We start from the raw sequence: 19,374 nt of genomic DNA on the forward strand, positions 1-19,374 counted from the left end.
TTACTGGTTTTAACCTTTTTTTTTTTACATTTTTAAGTTACTCTTTTTGGTTTCTTGCCAGGGCAAATTATGTCAAACCCCATCCCAGGAGAGGAAAAGAAGAGGCAGGTTTTTCTCACCTAACCACACTCTCCTGCATGCATGTTTGCGCTAAGGGCAAGTGCATTCCAGGAAGTAAATACTACATGAATCATTTGCCCTTACTCAAGATGCCAGAAACACTAGGGGGGGGGGGGGGGTTTAGAAAGTGAATTTTCAACAAAATAAAGGACAGACACATGGATGAATGGGAGATTTTCTTTTGAATATTTACAAATTAGTTAACCAGTCCCGGACCAGCTGCCACAGTTGTACTGCGGCAGGTTGGCTCAGCTGGGTGAAGAGACGTAGCTGTACATCTGGTGCGCGGCCATTAGAACCGATCAGTCTCCAGGCCAATGATTTCTGGCCTGGAACTGGCAAATGAAATCCTTCCCCTGTCTGTGTAAGTGTAAACAGACAGAGGAAGTGATGTCATCTCCCCTTGTGGAACTCTTCGTTCCAGAGAGAAAACATCTCACAGTAAGTTGCACCAACACTACACTGACACAGTACACATAGGCACACACTTGTCACCCACCGTTAACCCCTTCACTCAGTGCAGTGTTTATTAAATCAGTGTTGGGGTACTTAGTAGTAGGCCCAGATAGATCTAGGGACCCCCCTAATAAAGGTTTAACCCCTTGATCACCCCGTCACCAGTAATCACTGTATTAGTGTCACAGGTGACGCTGGCAAGTATGTTATTTTTTTTATAGCGTCAGGGCACCCACCGTATATTACCTAATAAAAGGTTTAACCCCCCTGATCACCCAGCAGGTTTTAGCGTCAGTTAGGGTCAACTGGCCTTTAAAGTGATACTAAAGTTTAAAAAAAAAAAACTAAACATGTTATACTTACCTCCACTTTGCAGCGGTTTTGCACAAAGCAGGCAAAAACCTCCACGTCGGGCCCCTCGCCGGCGCTCCTGGCTCCTCTTTCCTGCCGAGTGCCCCCACAGCAAGCAGCTCGCTATGGGGCATCCGAGCCACTGTTCTGTGTGTCCATTCAGGCACAGAGCTGTGGTCCAGCCCCACCACCTCTCTCTCATTGGCTTACTGACATTGATTGACAGCAGTGGGAACCAATAGCGCCCCACTGCTGTCTCAGCCAATGAGAAGGGAGAGTCCTGGACAGCCGAGACTCTCCTGCAGCATCACTGGATTGAGATGGTAAGTATTAGGGGGGGCTGCTGCACACAGGTTTTTTTTTATCTTATTGCATAGAATGCATCAAGATAAAAAAAAAAACTTCTGACCTTAGAACCACTTTAAGCTAGGAATGGTTTTAGATTTTTTCCTACATAACTCCTTCCAAGTTCAATGCCTACACTACAGAACCAGCTGCACCAAAGACTTTGTTACATAGTAGGTGAGGTTGAAAAAAGACAAGTCCAACCAATGTGTGTGATATACCTTGTATATCCCTGTATGTTGTGGTCGTTCAGGTGCTTAGCCAATAGTTTCTTGAAACCATCGATGACCACCGCTGTTAGCTTTTTGTATGTTTCAGACAGATAAGAGACCATGGGTGCTCAGCACAGACACATTTATTCAGGTATGCTTTTTACACGCATATTTTGAAGCAAAATAAAACAAATATACAAATACATTAACAAGCGTTGTCAATTGTAACTGGCACTAGTGTTATAAGCGGATCAAACTGGTGAGTAGAATCACGGTATTGGACTGCAGCACAAGGCGAAACTCGTAGAACCACCCCGTAGCACCGTCTTGGCAATACTTATAAGAAACAACACCAGCGCTGTTTCTATACTGACACCGGCTTTGTATTGTCGAAGTGAACTACATTGCACAGATGAACAGTATGGACACTCTGACCACCTCATGGACTGTTAGACTTGTTCTGGTAGATGGAGCAGCTGTGGCGGCCATGGTTGTTCCATGTACTGATACAATGAGTGTGCTCAGTCTCTGAACTCTGCTTCAATTTGCAGTTTTCCATGTCACACGTGTCTATACAATTCCTCTAAAGCCTGAGTGAGTCTTTGGTAGGTAAATACATTTTTTTTTTATTAATTACATACATTTGTTTTCTCTTAATTATCTACCACAGTCTTCGATAGGCCTGGGGTGCGAAATCAAATCCCAGGTGGCCATAGAGGACTATAAAAGGAAAAAAACTAAAATATTAAAATTCCCATACGACCAGGCACTTAACACCCAGTCTTTGCTGAAGGCACCAAAACCATCAACAGAGGGTGGTCTGCTCCCTAACAGAAAGGTGACGCTGCCCTTCATTACCTCAGAGTGACTGGTTCACTAGTGTCACGTGGGCGCCATTTTGTGTTCTAAATCGTTAATCGATGAAAGGGGGGGGAAAAAAAATGAGACATTTTTCATACTTCTAGTCAAAATGTACCAGTCACTGGTTGTGCAAAAAAAATTAAGAAAATAAATTATAAAAATGAAAAGAAAAAAAAAAAAAAAAACACCTTTGCTAAAAGCATGACTTTAACGTTAATGCAAACGTTCTATCTGCAAAACGTAATTTTCCTCAACCTGTAAAACCTGGAATGAACTTTAACCCAAAACTACTGGTGACCAATTCTAACCCTGTTTATTGAAACTTGAACAGCAAAATCCTTTCACAACAATGCAGTCAAAATGTCTCCTCCGAATTGAACATAACCTTGCCGACTGTTGGGCGACAAAAGTCTGCAGACGCTCGTAGCAAAACACTGAAAGTCGGGGAAACCATCACCTTCCTCAGGAATGGCGGCTTTTAGCCACAAACGTGCCATTTTCTGTCTGGATTTGACGAATGAACATTAAAGCGGGAAGGTTTTCCATCCCCTTTATTAATGTGCGTTATCCCCGAGCGGTTACCTGGCTTTTTAGCAAAGCTTTCCATGTGAGCAGAACTGGTTAGTGGTAGACTAGAGCTGCAGCAATAGAAGGCCTATATGTCAGTCTGGATTGCACAGTTTCCTTCTGTATTTGGATCACTTTCTCTGTCCGTCTCTCGTTCCTCCCCCAAGGAGTTTGGTATGCTCTGGCTGACTCCTTCCTCTGCTATATAACTCAGCTGTGGGACGTCTGTGCATGGTACAGGGATGGTAATGGAAACTCCACTTGGCTGGGGGGAATTCTCTAGCCGGTCATTTTCCACTTCGGGGAGTGGGCTGACAGTCACAAAGCGAGTGTGGTACTCGTTGGAACCGTGGCTGCAAGAGGTTTTCATGCTCTCCATGTCGGAGCAGCTGAACTCTGAGAAATGGCTGGAGTGAGAGTCAGCCACAGATGGTAAGCTGTCACTGAGAGAAGGAGAGTCACATTCACTGGAATGGGTGCTTTGCTGCTCCAGGAGTTGGGCGTCCATGTCCTCCCTTGTCTCATTTATTTTGGTGCTGCTCTTCTTTCTCAGCTTGCCTTTGCATTTTTTACTGGCTGTTGCATCTTTGGACCACTTGGTGGCGCTGCATTTGCCCTCAGCTTGGCAGGCAGCGGATCCGCTTACGTTACTGCGACTGGGAGCACTGCCATCATCAACACTGCTGCTGCCACTGTTGTGCCTGAATTTGGCTGGTTTAGACTCGATGTCCACTTGTACTTCCATGCTGTTACCTTCCCTGAAACACATTAGCAGTTTTATGTCAAACAGCAGGCTTAAAGAATAAGTCTGGTCAATATTCAAATTTTTCCACAATCTTTCAAAAACTAGAAAATAAAGTATTGATCTGGACTTTATTGCTCTCTGTATTCCCATTGGGCAGAATCAATTCCATTATTTCATCTGAGCATCACTGTCACCAGAACAGGAAATCCTCCAAAGGGGACCCTTTATATCATGACAAGAGGTGCTTATTTTTCCTCATTTTGATAAGATTTTCAATTAATTCCTGTTGGTTCCTCAGACAGGAAATGAGAAAATCTCCCTGATGGGGACACAGAGAGCAGAGAAAACCTTCCAAACACTATCCCAAAAAAGTTGGGCTTTATCATATGAGACGGTCAACAAATTCTCCCAAACCAGTTTGGCCACTCGGTGCACAAAGTTAAACTGTGTTGATCTCACCATGATGTATTTTTTAGTTACCTGATCTTAAAATAAGGAATAGCAACAAGAACCCCTTCACACTGTGTAGTGGAAATGCACGTTCCCAGCTCAATTATTATGCACAATTTAATGTGTTGTGTATATGGCAGTCGATTCACTTGAATGGACTGCCCTATACACAAACACACCAAAGAAGCTCATGTACCAAATTCTGGCACTGAGCCAGGTGAGTTTTAACAACACGCTGCAAAATAAAACCGCACTTGGGGTGCCATTAAGAGATTTGCGCCATCTTGAACACATGCTGGTTGAACATATCGTTCTTAGAGTAGCTTTCCAGTCTATGGACTGCTCACTCCACTCCTTCCTGTTGCAAGCCTTTGTAATATACACAAAGTTAAGACTATATTATCCTAGGTACAGTGTGGCAAAAAAATATTTGATCCCCTGCTGATTTTGTATGATCAGTCAATAATTTGAATTTTAGGTTTATTTTAACAAACCTGAGAGACAACAAAACTATCCAGAAAAACGCATTTTAAAAAAGTTATAAACTGATTTGCATTTTAATGAGTGAAACAAGTATTTGATCCCCTATCAATCAGCAAGATTTCTGACTCCCAGGTGTCTTCTATACAGGCAATGAGCCGAGATTAGGAGCACACTCTCAGGCCGGGTTCACACTTGTCCGACAAACGCTCGGACATTGGGAGCTCATATAGCATGACGTGTGAAAATCAATGTTTCCCTATGAGAGCCGTCTTAACTGGTCTGACACAAGTCGGTCCGACTTTGAAAATGCTCCCTGTACTACTTTGGTCTTACTTCAGCCCATTGAATATCATTGAAGTCGGATCAAAGTAGGAGCCTTGTCCTAACCATCCGACTTTTGACATCCAACATGTGATTACAGCAGCAGTAAAAAGGAATTTATCTGACACTGGGATTGTTTTGATTGGTCAAAGGACAAGTCAGACTATCACAAAGTCGGATCAAAGTAGTATCCTGTTCATGAAAGTCGGATGGATGTAGGACCAATATAGGACTGATGTCGCAGAGCAAAGTAGGATGAAAGTCGTATGAGGCCGGGTTCACACTGGTGCGACACGACACTAGTACTACTTTGGATCCGACTTTGCCCTGCGACTTGAAGCCAACGTACTTCCGTCCTACTTCAGCTCATAGAATATCATTGGAGTTGGATGTCCTAACCATCCGACTTGTGGCATCCGACATATGATTACAGCCTCAGTAAAAAAGGAATTTATCTCACACTGGGATTGTTTTGATTGGTCAAAAAACAAGTCAGACTATCACAAAGTTGGATCAAAGTAGTATCCTGTTCATAAAAGTTGGATGGATGTCGGACCAATGTAGGACTAATGCCTGTCGTGTCGTACCAGTGTGAACCCAGCCTTAAAGGGATTGCTCCTAATCTCAGCTTGTTACCTGTATAAAGAAACCTGTCCACATAAGCAATCAGATTCCAATATCTTCACCATGACCAAGACCAAAGAGCTGTCCTAGGATGTCAGGGACAAGATTGTAGAGCTACACAAGGCTGGAATGAGCTACAAGACCATCGCCAAGCAGCTTGGTGAGAGGGTGACAACAGTTGGTGCGATTATTTGCAAATGGAAGAAACACAAAATAACTGTCAATCTCCCTCGGTCTGGGGGCTCCATGCAAGTTATCACCTTGTGAAGTTTCAATGATCAGGAGAACGGTAAGGAATCAGCCCAGAACTACGCGGGAGAATTGTGTCAATGATCTCAGGGCAGTTGGTACCATAGCCACCAAGAATACAATTGGTAACACACTACGACATGAAGGACTGAAATCCTGCAGCACCCGCAATGTCCCCCTTGCTCAGGAAAGCACATGTATAGGCCCATCTGAATTTTGCTTTTGAACATCTGAATGATTCAGAGAACTGGGTGAAAGTGTTGTGGTCAGATGAGACCAAAATCAAGCTCTTTGGCATCAACTCAACGCGCCGTGTTTGGAGGAGGAAGAATGCTGCCTATGACCCCAAGAACAGCGTCAAACATGGAGGTGGAAACATTATGCTTTGGTGGTCGTTTTTGTGCTAAGGGGACAGGACAACTTCACCACATCAAAGGATGATGGATGTGGCCATTTACCGTCAAATCTTGGATGAGAACCTCCTATTCTCAGCCAGGGCATTAAAAAATGGGTCATGGATGGGTATTCCAGCATGACAATGACCCAAAACACATGGCCAAGGCAACAAAGAAGTGGCTCAAGAAGCACATTAAGTGGTCTAGCCCAGTGGTCATCAACCCTGTCCTGCAGGGCCCACTAACAGGCCAGGTTTGCAAGATAACTGAAATACATCACAGCTGATATCATTTGCTCCTCAGTGATTGCAGTATTCTAGACTGCATCTCCCCAAGGTAATACATAAAATCTGGCCTGTTAGTGGGCCCTGCAGGACAGGGTTGATGACCACTGGTCTAGCCAGTCTCCCGACCATCATTCCATAGAAATATGTGGAGGGAGCTAAAGCCTCTAAACCTTAATGACTTGGAGAGGATCTGCAAAGAGGAGTTGGATAAAATCCCTTCTGAGATGTGTGCAAACCTGGAGACCAACTACAAGAAACATCTGACCTCTGATTGCCAACGAGGGTTTTGCCACCAAGTACCAAGTCATGTTTTGCGAAGGGGTCAAACACTTATTTCACTCATTAAAATGCAAATCAATTTATAAACTTTTTTGAAATGCATTTTTCTGGAAATCTTTGTTATTCTCACTGTTAAAATAAACCTACCATTAAAATTATAGACTGATCATATCTTTGTCAGCGGGGCAAACGTACAAAATCAGCAGGGGATGAAATCCCTTTTTTCCCCCTCAGTGTGTGTGTAAAATTTCTTCTTGATGTGGAGCATCTGGTTTCTCCCCACGGGCCTTGCACCAGCCATTTGTTTATGAGCTTATTTAAAGCACTTTCATATTGAGATACAAGGTCCTGATGAAGCAGGATTTCCCGCAAAACACGTCAACCTTTACAAGTTGATCGGAAGACTATATGAATTTCGGATTAAATCATTTGTACACATAGTTTTATAGTCTTAATGTATAGGTTTGTAATATGTTAAATAAAGTGCTAATTTTTTATATTTCTATCGTCTGTCTATATCATACTTATGGATCTATACACAAGTCCATTGTTTGTGTGTTTGAAAAAATATATATATATATACATATATACACATACATATACACACACACACACACACACACACACATACACACACACACACAGTGGAACCTTGGTTAACGAGTAACGTGGTTAACAAGTGTTTTGAAAGAGGAGCAACTTTTCAGTGTCATCTCACAAAACGAGCATAATTCGAGCTAATGAGGTGTGTAGTACCGCATTTGGCCAGAGGTGCTGGTGACACTCGGAAATACTTGGTTCCTGAGAGTTTCTGACCCTTTATAAAGGTTTTCAAGTTCAGCCGAGCTGTCCCCGAGTATTTCCAAGGCCCTCCGGCACCCCCTCCCCCACCTCAGCCCACATGCGGTATTGCATGCAATAGAAGTTAATGCGAAACAAATTATCTTTGTTTCCATTGACTTCTATGGGGAAACTTGCTTTGATATGCGAGTGCTTTGGTTTAAAGCATTCTCCTAGAACGGATTATGCTCCTAATCCAAGGTTTCACTGCGTGTGTATATATGTATATGTATATATATATATATATATATATATATATATATATATATATATATATATAATCTCAACATCCTGCCCCCCCACACATAATATACTTTCTATTCCCTCGAGTTGGCTGCCCTATGCACAATAAACACAACCAAAGCAGTTCATGTACCAAATTTTGGTGCCGAGACAGGTGTGTTTAGCAACATGCGGTAAAATCGCACCATGTTTGATAGATACAAGCGATAATGGCACCTCAAGCATTTCTTGGGCAGGAACACGCAATTCTGCCTCTATTTTCAGAAACGCCATATGCAAATTCATTTTAAGATGAGGCAACTCTGAACATTATAGCCATTTATAAAATGGATCCCTTCATTGTGTACCATATTGGTGTCTGTCACATCAGCTGTGTGTAAAGTGTCATAAGCAAACTATTAGCACTTTCAATACAACCACCATCTATGAAAACAAGTACCTGTCCAGCGGGATGTAGGAATTCAGAATGGATCCAGCCATGGCTTTGGTGCTTGCATTGTCACTGACTGTTCCTAAACTCACAGTGCCGGATTCTCCGCTCAGACTGTATCTCTCCTTCTGAATGTCGGCCTGGACTTCCAGCCTGCAGAGAGGGAGAAAAACATTAGACTGTGTGTGCAATGCCTCCAGCCCCTGAATTAACTGGTCAATGTACAGAGAATTACAAAATAACTGGCAGTTATGGGAAACAACCTCACAATTCCATTTTTCAGGACAGACAATAAGCCAATACGGGCTAAAAGTAGTCTAAGTGATGGGGTAGATATGTATTTAAAAATACAATAGAAATAATTTCCCAGCACACTCTCCAGCTGGTCAGGTTTTGGGATTCATTCAGGCTTTAAGACTTGCGTTTACAATATAATGCACAAATATAATGCACAGGGTCCTAGCTCTTGGGCAGGAAATTCACTATTACATGTTTTAACCACCGACAGGTTCATTGTAATCTGGTCTGCATCACTTCCCCCAAGCATGCCAGGACAGCAGGAATCCTGATAAGGTCTCTTACTTGTAAACTACATATTCAAACACCTCAATTAGTTATGTATGCAATGTCAAAAAACAACGAAGGAAAAATTCCCTGCTCACTTACCATCCAGCCTGCAACAAACCAAATTACTCTAAGAGTTCTGTTATAAATGTGTTCTAACATTGAAGGCCCTCAAAATGTATAGAGTTAGGACTGCAGTACACTGGGGTGCCACGAAGTGGCCCTGAAGCTTATGAATGTATTTGCAAATGTGTGCAAACTAAACCCCTGGTTTTAACGTGAACTATTAGACGGGACAATTTGGTTTTTTTTTTTTTTTAATTCTTTATTTTGTTAACAGCAATCCTAACAACATTAAGCACTAATACACAGTCACATGTCAATATTTCAAATTACAGTTTACATCCACTTCTCTGATTATTACATTCTTTACACCTATCCTCTTTACCACTGGTTATCCCTTAATTCTGAACAGCTCAACTATCACTCTATATTATTAGCACACAAACATTTTACCTTCTGTCCGACTGAGCCCCCCCCATTCTCAGCCACACCCTTCTTATCCTATGCTGTTTAAATATAAATAAAAACAAAAGCAGAAAGAAAAGAAAAGGGAAAAAAAAAAAAAAACAACAAGCAAAAAAAAAAAAAAAAAAAAAAAACACCCTCCCCCTCCCACTGTGGTCCGGTCCCCCCTCCCCCCCCCTTGCACCCCCTTATGGATTCTGTTTATTATATTCCTCATATGGTGACCATACTTCCTGATATTTCCCTTCCTGTTCTTTTAATATCATAGTCAGATTTTCCATTTGTTGAATCTCCGTTATTCTCCCTATCCATTGCATTTTTGTTGGAGCTACTGTACTTTTCCAAAGACTCGGGATGCATGCTTTTGCTGCCGTAAGTAAATGTCTCACCAAAGAATTTTTATATTTTTCATTGGATAACGGGATGTCATGCAAAAGGAACACTGACGGTTTTTCTACAAGAGCCACATCTGATTTTTTTTACTGTTTCAGCCACCATCTTCCAAAAATCTCGCACTCCAGAACACTCCCAAAAAATATGTAAAATGGTACCTTCTGCATTTTGACACCGCCAGCATTGATTAGACACTTGAGGAAACATCTTATTCAATACTGCCGGAGTTCTATACCACCTGGTTAGGATCTTGTACCCTCCCTCCTGATATTTAGTTGCCATCGAGGCTTTATGGGTAAATAGCAGTATTTTCTTTTTCTGTAGCTCCGAGAAAGTCATTCCTAGGTCCCTCTCCCATGCTTTTAAAAAAGCCAATTCTTGTGGAGCTCCTAGATCTACCACCATCGCGTACATAGCAGAAAGTAAGTGCCTCATAGGCTCTCCCTTTAAACATATCTTTTCAAAGTCAGATAACATTCGTAATTCTGCCATATGTTGCGTGGCTACCCGTATATATGCTTTGAGTTGTATTAACCTGAAACTGTCCAAGTTTTCCGAGAACTCATTTTCGATCTCCTCCCGAGTCATTACATAATTATTCCTTGAAAAATGAACCATCCTACTAATTCCCCTCTGCCTTACCTCTTTGAACCGTTGGTCTACCAATCCTGGCTCAAAACTTGGTGTCCCCAAAATTGGGGTCATAGGACTTGGGTGTACCGACATCTTTGTTTTCTTGAATACCTTTTTACTGACCTGGATTGTAGCTCCTATCGTGGGATGTCCCTTCACCTCCTTTGGTATCACCCCCTCCTCTATCCACACTATTCCCTCCAAGGGTATATCAGTTATATTTTGCTCCATCTGTATCCATGGTTTTTCCTTATCCGCTATACACCATTCTACCACTCTCATTAAATGTGCTGCTACATAGTAGCTTTCCGGGTCCGGAAGTCCCACCCCTCCTCTTTCTTTAGGTAGAGTCAGCACCGTTCTACGTACTCTCGGGGTTTTCCCTGCCCAGATAAATCTCACAAACCTAGAACTGATATCTCTCGGACAATTTGGTTTGTTGCAGGCTTGGTGGTAAGTGAGCTGGGAATTTTTCTTTGTTGTTTTTCAATGTGTCGCTCTTCCATGTGCTCCTTGTTGTAAAGGCCAGTTATAGGTTTGAGTGGTTTCTATTATACTGTTGGTTATTTGTGAGGGGGCACAATGGATACCTTCACTGCCATTGTGCCATTGCGCCATTGCTGGGTGTCCAGTGCATTTCTGTACCTTAAAGAAGGGGTGGGCTCCCTCCATCTATACATTATATGTGTTCCAATATTGGAGGCTCTCAAAATCTATGGAGTTAGGACTGAAGTACACTAGAGTGCCATGAAGTGGCCCTGCAGCTTATGCGTGCAAACTAAACCCTCTGTTTTTAATGTGAAATGTTTAACAGGACAATTCGGTTTGTTGCAGGCTGGTTGGTAAGTGAGCTGGGATATTTTCTTTGTTGTCCCTTCCACGTGCTCCTTGCTGTAAAAGCCAATTATAGGTTGGGGCGGTTGCTATTTGTATGTATAGTTATGTATGCCAACCACAGATCTATGCAAAGTTCTAAAAAAGAGACCTGAGCCTTCTACCAATGTTTTACCCTGAAGCAGAGATATAAAATTGTTATAAAAAACACACTTTCTCCTGCGCTCAGGAGCCCAGTTGCTAAGTGGCACAACCAGAGCCTTTCAATGAAGTAAGGAATGACTACAGTCTTGCTGACCTCCTCAGAAAAATGGGTATACTTGAGGCTAAAACATATAAAAAGAAAAGAAGGGTGCACCAACCTTGTGCATTACCAATGACAAGGTTTCATTCATTAAATGTACAGCTAAAATAACTACTCAAACGAGCTTAAAATATGGCTTAACAACCTTCCGACAATAGCAAATGATATCTTCAAATGCCTCCGACCTGGACCAGATGACCGGGGGAACGAGACGGCATCAATCACAGCTTACACGTTACGAGGGCCAACCCTCTTCCTCAGAGCCACAGCGATAGTATCAAGACCTCCCCAAGACCCTCTATAACTCACAGTCACATGTCTAGGTAGACGCCTGCCACGCCCATCATTCTAACGGAGCATCCAATTAACCCTTTCATTCCACTAAGTGAAGTGGTTGCCCCGCTAGAATGATGGGTGTGGCAGGCTGTGGTGGGCATCTATCTAGACGTGATAGTATTTATAGAGGGTCTTGATACGATCGCTGTGGCTCTAAGGAAGAGGGTCGGCCCTCGTAACGTGTAAGCCGTGATTGATGCCGTCTGGTTCCCCCAGTAATCTGGTCCAGGTCGCAGGTATTTGAAGATATCATTTGCTACTGTCGGAAGGTTGTTAAGCCATATTTGCCATGGGTAATGCACAAGGCGGTGCGCCCCCTTTTTTCCTTTTTGTATAAAAATGTTATAACCTGCTTTTAAAACAGTCCAAATCTAAACCCAGACAGACAAGACTATACGTCTCTATAAATGTTTAACATCTTTGCCAAAGTCTTCCCCCCTCCATGTAGCACTCAGTATTAATGGCTTGTCAGTTAAGAGCCAAGAACATTGCGTGCAGCAAATTTGCAGTAACCAGATTTCAGCTTTTATAACCTTAGAGCTATGAGAAAAGGAAAGTCAATTGGCTGCTCTGGGTGACGGCACTTTGTACACTTTTTGTTTAAGTAAATGCACGTTGTCAATTACTGAACCTCTAGAGAGACTCCGCTCTTGTGTCAAATGACACTGGGCGTTTGTTATACATGTCCCCCGCCATAAGATTTGGGGGAGGGCCTCATGCCATTAAAGTGGCAATAAACACAATATCAAAACAATATCATATTCGATACGTCTGTAGTCCTCTTTGTCCCTTCTAAGGATAACTTGGAAACCACATCATGAAAAATGTATTTAAAATCTGCTCCTTCCTTAGTGAGGGTGGCTACACCTTTTCTCTACAAGGTTCCACAACCACATTCCTCAGTAAGCTCCCATATGTACGGATTATACCTGCCGACACAGCCCGTTCCAGCATGTAAAAATCCACCAGAACAAATGTATAGACATACGTGCGCATTTATTTCAGCAGGTCCATTAATTGATGGAACTTGTGGCTCTAGGAGGGCAATGCATATGGCCCCAGGATTTAAGCACTGCTCATACCCATCAAAGCGGAAGTGAAGGAAAAAGGGGGGCAGGGGGTTGCATAGACAGATTATGAGCCCAAAAACCCATACACTATATTGTCAAAAGTATTGGGACACCTGCCTTTACAAGCACTTTAATAGCATTCAATAATAAATTTGCCCACCTTTTGCAGCTATAACACAGGCTGCCCACAAGGTTTAGGAGTGTCTATGGGAATGTTTGACTATTCTTCCAGAAGCGCATTTGTAAAGTCAGGCACTGATGTTGGAGAGAAGGCCTGGCTCACAGTCTCCGCTCTAATTCATCTCAAAGATGTTCCATCAGGTTGAGGTCAGGACTCTGTGCAGGCCAGTCAAGTTCCTTCACCCCAAACTTGCTCATCCATGTCTTTATGGACCTTGCTTTGTGCACTGGTGCACAGTCATGTTGGAACAGGAAGGGGCCATCCCAAACTGTTCCTACAAAGTTGGGAGCATGAAATTGTCCAAAATGTCTTGGTATGCTGACACCTTATAAGGAACTAAGGGGCCAAGCCCAACCCCTAAACCCCCCCACACCATAATCCTCCCTCCACCAAATGATTTGGATCAGTGCACAAAGCAAGGTCCATGATGACAGATGAGGGAGTTTGGGGTGGAGGAACTTGACTGGTCTGACCTCAACCCGATAGAACATCTTTGGGATGAATTAGAGTGGAGACTGCGAGCCAGGCCTTCTCATCCACATCAGTGCATGACCTCACAAATGCGCTTTTGGAAGAATGGTCAAACATTCCCACTACTGAACCTTGTGGACAGCCCTCCCAGAAGACTTGAAGATGTTACAGCTGCAAAGGATGGGCCAACTCAATATTGAAACCTACGGACTAAGATGCCATTAACGGTCATGTGTGTAAAGGTGGGCGTCCCAATACTTTTGACAATACAGTGTATGTAAAATAAATTAAGCGATTTTTAGTTTGTATGCTGAATAAAGATGTTATTTTTAGAATGAGAGTTTATTGACACCATCTTGGCAGAGCCTCAGTGAAGTCTTTAGTCTGGCCATTATCTGTGGATCTCCTGCATTGCGGGAACATAGCAGTCTGACTGCAGTATAATCAGCGCATCCGTCACTTCTACAAGAACAAAACATTTTCCTGTTTATCTGAACTTCTCACATTTAACGTGGAACTTCAGTCAGACCATTTAGTGATCCTGCTAGAACACTTAGTGCTGGCCCATTTGGCAGGTATCTCTATGTAAAAGATTCAAAATAAGTGCCAATTACTGTTTAAGTTCCAGTAATACGCTGTCTCGCCCTGCTCTGCACATGCTCAGCTGCTCTCCATTTTTCAGGACTGCCTCAAAAACAGAGGCAGATCCGCTGACAGCCTAAAGATTTACTGCTGTTCTGGGGCTCTGGGCTTCAGCAAAATGGTAGCTTACAGCAAGAACAAAGCTGGAGGCAACATATAAAACACACTACATTTGGTAGCATAATTATTAATGTATGTTCCTTGCTAAAGAACTTTATTATATTATTATTATTATTATTATAGGTAAAGTTAAGCTTTAAGGCCAGATCCAAATTCCTCCAGTTCAGCAGGGACCGGCTGAATTTCGATCCATGCATTGACATCGTGGCTGTACACAAGTCGATCAATCCACTTGTGTACAACCAGCCTGTTGGGTTTTTCCTGAATGAATAGTGCTGCTGGCTATAGCTGGCACCATTAATCATTGTGTTCTGTTGGCAGGGAAGGCTCCCCACCAGCAGAACACCATAGCACTGCGGGGGGGATTCCCCCTTCAACACTGACTGTGGTGATGGGAAAATTAAGCAATTTTATTTCCTTCTATCCGTGGTGGAAGGAAAGAAAATTGCATAATCTACAGCCTGTCTTAGGCCGGTGATACACTGAGGGAATTTCTTTCCTGCAATCACGGGTTGCAGACATCGATGTGAGAATCCCTCCTGCCGAGCTGTTGTCTGCACTCGGCGGAGCAATCACTAGAGACAATAGCAGGTAAAACCTGGCAGGCTAGTTGTACCCAAGTTAATCGGTCAGCTTGGTACATTCAGCCTGTCCATACACAGTTTGAATCTCGGCCGGTGCCTGCCGAATTGGCCAAGATTCAAACCATGTATGGTCGGTCTTACTCTACAGCAAATCTTTGTTTCCATCAGAGATCTCCAGTCAATTCAATGAGAATGACGGCTAATAGCGTGTTATCTTCGTACAGTACAAATGTGCCGGAATGAATACTTTGTACTGTATGTGATGTTAAACTGTAAGGCGATATCAGATAGAAAGCAAAGCAAGAAATTATTTGTTGTCAGGAGCCTTGGAACAAATCTCACTCATAACAACAGGAGATGCAAGTCCAAGGCTACAAAAGTCACTCATACAAGCAACAGCAACCCTGATTTGATGCTGGTCAGAGAGATAACATTATGATCATTGGGTCATTCCTTTAGCTAAACTCTAAAGCCTCGTACTATCGGATTTTCCGCGGACAAAGCGTAGGACTTTTGTCCGAAGGGCGTTGGCTGTGAACTTGTATTGCATACAAACGGCAAAGGATTGTCGGCCAACAAACACAAAACTATGTGTTTTTTCAGCTCTCTAGCGCCACCTTTTGTCGTCTTATGGTTAGCATTGGTTCGGAGCATGCGTGTTTGTACTTTTTTTTACGGACTTGTGTACACACGATTGGAAAAGCCGACAAGACACATTTGTTGTCGTAAAATCCGACAACAATTGTTCAATAGAGCATACAAACGGTCGGATTATCCGACAGCAACCTGCCATCACACAATTCCCATCGGAAAGTCCGATTGTGTGTACGAGTCTTTAGAAAAGAGTACAGAAGCCTCGCTTCCTACCCACCATTAGGGAGGGAAATGTAAACAATGGGAGGCGGGCTGAGGCAGGAATAGGGGGAATTCGAGGTCCACCTTCTGAGTGGTTTCATGCCGCCTATGTATGGTCCTTTATTTTTCCTTCTCCTTCTAGGCTTGTCTTTATTTTCCTTGAATGGCACATTGGGACAATATTTGTACATAAAAAGAAAAAAAATTGGGTATCTGAATTGGAAGAAATAAGACTGAAGAACAAATTTTTTATTTTTTGTTTATTTTGCTTGTTTTATAGATGCGAGTCGTCTTTGAGGCAACATTTGTTTGTACCACAGAGGATGTTTTCCCCCAGTGTTACTGTCGTGGAGTTCATTTGAAGAAGCACAGGGATGATTTAATCAGATGGATATTTCACACATTCTTTATAGACACCTGTTGTGTCTTGTAGAGTTTTATTCATTTATTTAGGATTTGTAGCCTCTATATATATTAAAGATAAAGGCGCCCAATAAATCTTTAGCTAACACAGAATACAGTTTGTATAGAAAACTCAACGAATATCTAGTAACAGAAGCAAAACGCTTTATTTTTCTTAGTTGTCTACAAGCAGGAGGTGTGAGGAAGATGAACTGTACTTTACCGATTAAAACAATTGACCATGGCGCTTCCTGAAAGGCTGCCGGTGATGCTGGCACCGGCCAATGCCATGGTACTGGCGGTTTCACTCAGGTTATCCCGGATGGCACCCATCCTATCCATGTGACTTCCGCTGGCGCTCAAGCTGCCGGTCATTCCTCCTACGCTTCCTTCCCCAATACTGGGATTGTGACGAGTCTCGGCTACAGATGTGGCATCTAAACAAAAAAAAACAAAAAAAAACAGTGTTACAGCAAAGCATAGGACATCATAACGCTTATAGCGGGGGTCAGTATTATATGCAAACCCTGTTGTGCGTTATGTTCATTGATTTCCACATAACTGCCATATATGTATATTATTGCTATGTACACCGTTCTGATGACATTCATTTTATCATCATAGATCCAACTTTCAGCTTTGAAAATATTAAGCCCGGTGGTCCTGCTGAAAAAGGTCCCCCAGCGGAAAATGCCCCCCCTCCCCTGCACTGTGCAGGCGCAGCGTTTGCACAGTACGAACCACAACTGAGCCGTCGAAAATAGCCAAAGATGAACATCTGTCAGTCAGCTGTGCACAGCGCCTGTGCAATGACCATGACATTGTAACCAGACGCTACCGCACACTCCCGATGCTCGTGCTACTCTGCAAGGGGCGGGTGTATTACTGTTCTATGGTATAAGGGGTGGATGGCTACAGTAGAGGCCAAATTTAAAATTGACGGGCAGAGACGATAAGCTGGGGGTGGATTTAGCAATAAACTACATGTCTTTGCGGGGCGCGTTTAAACAAATGAAGGGCGGATTTTTCAATGTTTAACATTTAGAGTCTTCTGTAGCCATCCACCTATTACACGATATAACCGTAATACACCCGCCCCTTGCAGAGTAGCAAGAGCATCGGGAGCGTGCGGCAGAGCCTGGCACAATGTCGTGGTCATTGCGCAGCCGTCGTGTACAGCTCACTCACAGGTATTCATCTTCGACAATTTTTGGCGGCTCCGTTGGGGTTCGTACTGTGCAAGTGCTGCGCCTGTGCAGTACAGGGGGGTCATTATCTGCCAGGGGGACCTTCCAGGGCAGAACACCGGTTCAGTCCCTCAAGATGTAAACCATGTGTGTTTTTCGAAACACGTTGGGTGGTCTGTCGCTTTGACAGCTTCTGGGCTTTGGTTCTAAGTTGGTCTTTTTATAACGTTTTTTTTTTTTTTCAATTATGTGGTTGGTTTTATCAATTTTGTCTGTATTACATGTTTCTCTATGTATTAGCTGATTATTCATGTTAATAAAATTGTAAACAACTTTTTCTACATATATCTGTTTGTGATCCATTTAAAATCCCAAATTTTGAGGAAAGTTGTTCTTACTATATGTATACGGGATGGGATCAGCAGACAGTTTAGTTGAGTAACTCTAGCAAAATCTTCATTCACTAGTTACTCTTTGTGTGCAGTACCACTTTCAACCACAAGGTGGGGGGGGTTCTTGCACTGAGTGCAGTGTCCAGGGAGTTAGCGGGGAAATGATCACTGCACACATTTTTCAGAGATGGAATGAAGGAAATACCGCCTGGCTTACACCAACAGGATGGAGAAACTGACCACAGGACACTTTGTGGAGTTTCCCTACCAGCAAAGTAAACAGCCTCAGTGGAAAGAACACAGCTCAGGTTGATGAACAGTCCTGCTTTTTTTTTTTTTTTTTAAATGTTAGATATTGACATTTTTAGCTTTTTTTTTATTTTTATGTGCAAAATGCTTGTTTGCTTAGTAAAAAAAAAAAACGTTATTACTGCTCAGCAGTCCTATGGCTTGGGACAGAAGGCTGGGGTGTGCCTGCCAGGAAACATTCAAGTTGTACAATCCGGACAATTTATAATGAAGGGGCATCTTCATCAATAAGCCATCTGGCTGCCCTCATAGTTCGGATAGGGTGTGTACTGTGAGGATAGGAACCTTACATTACAGGGTACAAATTATGTCCATTCATATCTATATGATATACAGCATTTCCGGGAAAGCATGTCTTTGTTTATATTTTTCTCCACCTTTACAGGCAGATCAAGCTGATCAGTGACAGTTACACGGGTTGGGATAAACTATTATACTGACAGGGGTACTTTGAGTATTGTACCTTTATTCACATAGCTTAAAGGAGAAAAATGGCCACATAGTACTGCATTCCTGTGACTGAGATTCAGCCAACAGCAGCATAAAGCCCGTAGTCAGCTGACAATCACAGAGCAAGATCATGCTCTGCAGGGATCCCAACAATAATGTTGGAATTAACCCTTATTGTCTGACCGGGCAGCAGTGCACTGCTGAGAGCCTGAGCCAGAAGCTCCTCCTGTCCCCTCCACCGCCCAGCGCTCCAGTGAGCAATGGAGGGGCAGAGCAGAAATCTGGTCACAGTCACTGCTCTCTGCTCAGAGTGGACTTAAAAACTGAGAGATTGGTGGTCTTTGATCGCTCAGGTCTCGGTGTAGAGCCAGCGGGGGGACAGCTATAGCTTGGATCAGTGCTGCAGCTATCTAGGTGAGTATGTTTTGTTTTTTGAATATCTAGCACTTCTCTTTTAAAAATATTTTAAAACAAAACTGCTTTAAAAGTACTAAATGGAGTGAGCCTTTAATTTGTTAGCCATTTATTACATGTCCACCTAATCTTAGCCTGTCCTTGGAAGGGCAGAACAAACAACGTTGTCACCCCATTACAGGAAGTAGAAAATTCTAAAATGAACAGATCTACTGTACTGCAGGTGTCATTTCTTGTGCTTTTCTTATAAGCATAGAGATGAAAAGACTTTACAGGTGACCAGTGGCCCTCTGACACAAACATTTTAAAGTGTGCTAATCTACCACTTTAACTGCAGCCTAAACTGACAGCTGCCACACAGAATACATATGCTGCACTAAGACCCCTTTCACACGGAGGCGCTTTGCAGGCCGTTATAACGCTAAAAATGGCGCCTGCAAAAGCGCC

The 19,374-nt window shown here is 42.9% G+C and overlaps 1 protein-coding gene across 4 annotated transcripts in view; it reads right to left on the bottom strand.

Moving 5' to 3' along the window:
- Positions 1-1,609: 1,609 nt before the first annotated feature.
- RNF19A (ring finger protein 19A, RBR E3 ubiquitin protein ligase) overlaps positions 1,610-19,374 on the bottom strand; it is a 140,039-nt gene continuing 122,274 nt past the window's right edge. For all 4 annotated transcript variants that reach the window (XM_040354785.1, XM_040354782.1, XM_040354784.1 and 1 more), the window contains 3 exons: positions 16,399-16,612; positions 8,268-8,411; positions 1,610-3,670 (listed from right to left, as the gene is read on the bottom strand). In XM_040354785.1, the coding sequence (XP_040210719.1) occupies positions 3,001-3,670; positions 8,268-8,411; positions 16,399-16,612 (1,028 nt within the window). In that variant the 3' untranslated portion in view covers positions 1,610-3,000. The remainder of the gene's footprint in view (positions 3,671-8,267; positions 8,412-16,398; positions 16,613-19,374) is intronic.

Source organism: Rana temporaria, chromosome 5, assembly GCF_905171775.1.
Source record: "Rana temporaria chromosome 5, aRanTem1.1, whole genome shotgun sequence".
NCBI lineage: Eukaryota > Metazoa > Chordata > Amphibia > Anura > Ranidae > Rana > Rana temporaria.